Consider the following 6,000-nt stretch of genomic DNA (forward strand, 5'->3'; position numbering starts at 1 on the left):
TGATTGAACAAAACATGCATGTATTGTATAACATAATGTCCTAGGGTTGTCATCTGATGAAGATCAAAGGTTAGTGCTGCATTTAGCTGTGGTTTGGGTTTATGTGACATTATATGCTAGCTTGAAAAATGGGTGTCTGATTATTTCTGGCTGGGTATTCTGCTGACATAATCTAATGTTTTGCTTTCGTTGTAAAGCCTTTTTGAAATCGGACAGTGTGGTTAGATTAACGAGAGTCTTGTCTTTAAAATGGTGTAAAATAGTCATATGTTTGAAAAATTGAAGTTTTTGCATTTTAGGTTTTTGAATAACGCGCCACGGGATTACACTGGCTGTTACGTAGGTGGGACGATTTGGTGCCACCTACCCTAGAGAGGCTAAATATAAAATGTATCACATGGCCTGCAAAGAAGAAATGTTTGTCTTCTTAAAGACACAGTGTGGAAGGAAGACCGTAAGACACAGGATGGTAAAGAAAACAGGACTTACTCTAACAAACCAGAAGGGCAGAGAGAGAGATTAACAGCTGAGTAGATGGGCTAGTTAGCTGACTGGCTGTATCGGTTGTAGCCATTTAGCCTATGGCTGTAGCAACCAGATGCTTTGTGCCAGCCAGAAAGTCCTCCAGGCAGTGTTAAAGCTACAGATCAGCCGCCAGCCGCCCACAGCATAGCAATAATGACTTCCATTAGGAAGTCCTCCCACACCACTCACCCTACCGCCACAACAAAGACTGCTGGCCAACTCTGACAAAATAGACATGTACTGTAGACTCAGGGCAGGAAACCACTAATATCTGGATTCATATGAAACTTCATCACACCAAAGACTCAAGCAGTTTGTTTCTTTCAGTTTGTTTCTTTCAGTTTGTTTCTTCTCAAAGAACATGTATGTTTCCTTGCCCAGAGGGTGAGATTCATAAAATGGCCATGAATTCAACATAAAGGGGTAAAGTAATAATTTACTAAACTAATTGCAACAGGCAGTTCTGTCAAGTTGCCCATTTCTGATAAGAGAAGCCTTTTGACAGATTCAACTGCCCCTCAACACCTCAAACTATCCCCCAAAGAATAAACCCACACATTTTCAGGCCATAGAGCATGGAAGGAAAGCAGTTTCCCATTTGGGGTTTCTCACAGTCAGTTAGGGAAAAGCGTGTTGAGAGAGAGGGAGTCACTAAAGTTATCAGGATCCTGACAGAAAATACTGTCAAAGACACACAGCACTTAGCAAAAACACCATTAAAACGCAGCACTTCCCTTCTATCCCCCTGATATAGGCAAAGCTGAAAGTGTCCCTGCAGAGGAACTAGAGGCTCAAATGTTGTTGTTTTTTAAACTGCAGAGTGAGTGCTGGCCAATTTGTAGTTCTATATTGTAGTGGGTTCTGCTTTAACTCTACTAGCCTAACTACACATTCAGTCTATAAATAGGCTAGTAGAGTTAAAGCAGAAGTCTATTTATAGACATGTGTAGTTAGGCTAGTAGAGTTAGACTTCTGCTTTTACTACTAGCCTAACTACACATGTCTATGAATAGACTTGGTGCCATAAAACACTTGGGATTTAGGGTCTGTGTCACAACGTGAGCGCAGACATCTGTCTTGTGGCATGTAAACAGAACAGAGGATTGCACTAAGTGTAGAGAAGTAGGAGTAAACACGCAGTAATTAATTCCATATTCTACTCTGCTCACTCATAGTTTCTCTGAGTGTGTGTGTGTTCTATGCATGAGAGGCAGTATGCATGCCCATTATCAGCCCATATAAGAAAATGGCCTAATCCTACACCATGGCCTTTCACCCCTTCCTAGTTAGCAGCCAGGCAGTCAACTGATGGAAAACAAATTATGCACCAACTTTGACCGTATGCTGCACAGTGCAGCTCCATGATATTATGAAGCATTACACTCTGCACTGCACTAATTTCAGTTGAAGGGGTTTGGCTTGAATTAAAAAAGCCTTTTAACCAGCGCTGTTGTACGTGATTAGCTGGGGTAAATTTAGCATGCCAGCATAAACGCATTGAATGTGTGTGTGTGTGTGTGTGTGTACAATGTGTTACATCTATGCTGTTGTTTTAATTCATGCAGTGCAACATGTAATCCTTTCCATGCACTTATCTTCCCAGTGTGATCACAGGACCTCAAGCCTCTGCTACCCCCGTCGCCATACCGCTACCCCCGTCGCCATACCGCTACCCCCGTCATCCAGTGTCTTCCTAGGTCCAAAGACTACTCTGTGCTTTACAGATATTCCCTTTATCAATGAAAACATTTGAATAAATGAATTTGACTACTGCCACATAGGCAAAGTGTGAGCTTAGTTATTTAAGCATGATCATGCATGAATTATAAATAAATATTATAAAGCTGTAAAACCTAAAACCTATAAACCCAGAGGGAACAATGGAAATGACTGACGTTGGCAATGTCCTTATATGATGCTGTAACAAAGGCTTGTATTGTACATGCAGATACTGCTTCCCTAAAGACCAGGTTTTGGGTTAACAAGCCATTGTTATGCAGCCCTTTAAATCTTCCCTCTTCTGCCCATTGAGTTTGAGTGTATACACACATACAGACCAAAAGGAATAAAATCTATGGCAAGTAATACTAATGGTGAATGAGCCGTTGTACAGCACTCCAATTCACTGAAGGGCGGAAACATAACCTTGAAGAACAATTGTGAAATGTCCCTTCGTATTCATCATCTCCAGCACTGCCTCAACATGTGAAAATGGCACGTTTCTATGTTCTGTAGCAAAAAAAGAGGAAGATAAGTGTTTCCAATGATATCAACCAATTAGTAGGCAATGCCTACTCATAATTGGTTAAAAATCACAATATACACCAATGATACCATTGGAAACACTCACCTTCCTCCATTTTCACATTCAGTAGGTTGATGTTGGGCCAGTGCTGGAGATGATTAATATGAAGTTGAAAAATAGTGAAATTTCCCTTTAATGTAACCATGGGCAAATAGGTTTAGACAAGGGTTATGTAGAGCGTGAAAAGGGTTAACTCTACAGCAACAGGATGGACCAGTGATACATGTAGAGGGTCCCCTCTTCAGCGTTTGCTAAACTCTCCCAGTTTAACCCCCAAACAGATATACTCTTCTCAAGACTAATGTTTACAATACATGGCCTTCGCCCCCTGCCTTGGGTTGTCTCTTCTTTCACATCATGCAAGCAGTATTGAATGCCACAGGCTGTGGTTTAGCACTGTCATTTAAATCAATCCATTCGGAACAGGTGCCACTGAAGGATCTAATGAATGAGCCTGTTTTGAAAGCCTTCCAACCGCAAAAGTCGACTTTCCTGTTGAAAAAGAGACGTTTATCTGATATTTTTCACCCGTCCAGGTCCTTGAGCAGCCGTTTCAATAGAACTGCTTTATAATGGAAAGATTAGCCTAGCTTAATGCTCCGGCACGAACTTCAAAGCAAGTCAGGCAACAGACAAATTGACGACGAAGCACATTGCTGCATGCGTTTTTACGCATTCCTCACACCGTGTTAAATTAATATGCTGAGTATAGCAAATTTATAACACCTCCCTAATAGAGTTGCGCACCCCCCTTACAAGTGATCATAGCTTTCACCTGGTCAGTCTTATGAAAACAGCAGGTGTTCTTAATGTTCTGTATATGCCCTCCTGATGGATAAATATCCTTTATTGTCCCACTTGATGATTAAGAAATGTGTCCAGTAACCATCCTCCACAAGATCTCTTTATACCCTATCTCTCAAACTCCAGGCAGCATTCTGCCTTCTCCCTACAGTTCTCCGCCATTAGCTTCGCCCACGATTGGTTCATGTGATCTACAGTCCCGATGCTGCGTTAACGTTTACAAAAACGTCAATAATCGCTTGCAACACGGCTTTCAAAACATATGGCCCTTTCAACCGCGAGAAGAATCATTACAATACAAAAAATATACACTTACTGTAGCAGTTTTGCACAGATCCATACAGCTATGGGTGTCTCCATCCGATGAAACTACACTTCCCGAGTTAAGTTTACACACAGGTGTTCGGAGCGCGCTAGATAGCTAATTAACACAGGTGGTCTGAGCATGCTAGATAGCTAATTAACACAGGTGTTCAGAGCATGCTAGATAGCTAATTAACACAGGTGTTCGGAGCGCGCTAGATAGCTAATTAACACAGGTGTTCGGAGCGCGCTAGATAGCTAATTAACACAGGTGTTCGGAGCACGCTAGATAGCTAATTAACACAGGTGTTCGGAGCACGCTAGATAGCTAATTAACACAGGTGTTCGGAGCACGCTAGATAGCTAATTAACACAGGTGTTCGGAGCATGCTAGATAGCTAATTAACACAGGTGGTCGGAGCATGCTAGATAGCTAATTAACACAGGTGTTCGGAGCACGCTAGATAGCTAATTAACACAGGTGTTCAGAGCATGCTAGATAGCTAATTAACACAGGTGGTCGGAGCATGCTAGATAGCTAATTAACACAGGTGTTCAGAGCATGCTAGATAGCTAATTAACACAGGTGGTCGGAGCATGCTAGATAGCTAATTAACACAGGTGTTCGGAGCATGCTAGATAGCTAATTAACACAGGTGTTCAGAGCATGCTAGATAGCTAATTAACACAGGTGGTCGGAGCATGCTAGATAGCTAATTAACACAGGTGTTCAGAGCATGCTAGATAGCTAATTAACACATGTGGTCGGAGCATGCTAGATAGCTAATTAACACAGGTGTTCGGAGCATGCTAGATAGCTAATTAACACAGGTGTTCGGAGCATGCTAGATAGCTAATTAACACAGGTGGTCGGAGCATGCTAGATAGCTAATTAACACAGGTGTTCGGAGCATGCTAGATAGCTAATTAACACAGGTGTTCGCCTCTTGTCTTCAGTCGGTCTTTCAGAAACAAGCACTGTTACGTGGAGATATGGCCGTGTGGGAACACTAACCGTACAAAGGTGTGTATCAATTTACCATTTTTTAAATGATTTCTCGCTGATATGAAAGATAAGGTCCTTATGCTTCCAAAACCGTACTGCAAGCGATGCATGTTAAATGTTCAGAGTCTTGGATCTTAAAACAAAATTCCCCACTTCAGAAGCCGCCTTCGCCCAATGACTTGTGTAATAGAATGGAACTGAGTCATGATCAAAGGCTATTTATACCCTACCTATATTTACACCCATTTATGACAACAGTTGACAAAATACCATTGCATTTCTTAATACCTTACTGTTAGAGGGAAACAAATACATTTCTGATTAAATGTATGCAGTGGTTACAAGTGTTCATTGACTCATGCTTTACGGCGCATAACCTATATCAGTCCATCCACACACCAAAGCAAATGACCATGGAACAGAGAAAGGGAGAGACGGTGAGTGAGTCTTACTTTGATTGTCTTCGTCCATCTCTTGAATGCAGTGATGAGAGTCCAGAAATTAGATCGGTGGGTCAAGGTAGATGTTTTTATTACTGGCTATAAACTGTAGATACTGTAATGACAGACCGACGGCTCACACAGAGAGCTGAGTTGTGCAGAAATGCAACAGCGGCATGTGTCAATAACAAAATCCCTACATGAGAAATATATGCTGTCACCAAATAAACATCTATGTATTATGTGTAATAAAAATGTCAAAGAATTGGATGTATTTAATCCAATGAGAATAGTTGTCCTGCCACTACAGATCCCTCTCGATCCTGGTTACTCCAAAGCGATGCAAAGGATAGCGGATTCTTTACTCTGATATGGCAACGTTTACCACACGTCATCCCTTCGCTCCGCCCTGGTGGTGACAGACAACCCCTCCCTTCATACAAACGTTTCATTAATTCCAAGTAGCCCGCACATATACAGTGCATTCGGAAAGTATTCAGACCCCTTGACTTTTTCCACATTTTGTTACTTTACAGCCTTATTCTAAAATTGATTACATAGTTTTCACCCCTCAATCTACACAATACCCCACCACAATACCCCACGAAGCAAAAACA

At 41.6% G+C, this 6,000-nt stretch overlaps 1 protein-coding gene across 2 annotated transcripts in view; it reads right to left on the reverse strand.

The window, feature by feature from the left end:
- The window catches only part of LOC106609966 (cytohesin-3), a 58,951-nt gene extending 53,225 nt beyond the window's left edge, over positions 1 to 5,726 (reverse strand). Inside the window, exon 1 of one of the 2 annotated variants that reach the window (XM_014209044.2) lies at positions 5,396 to 5,726. In XM_014209044.2, the coding sequence (XP_014064519.1) occupies positions 5,396 to 5,414 (19 nt within the window). In that variant the 5' untranslated portion in view covers positions 5,415 to 5,726. Of the gene's footprint in view, positions 1 to 3,950; positions 4,073 to 5,395 lie in introns of those variants that run through there. The other variant, XM_014209051.2, reaches the window with a different exon arrangement.
- Positions 5,727 to 6,000: the final 274 nt, after the last annotated feature.

This window comes from Salmo salar, chromosome ssa01 (assembly GCF_905237065.1).
Source record: "Salmo salar chromosome ssa01, Ssal_v3.1, whole genome shotgun sequence".
Lineage (NCBI taxonomy): Eukaryota > Metazoa > Chordata > Actinopteri > Salmoniformes > Salmonidae > Salmo > Salmo salar.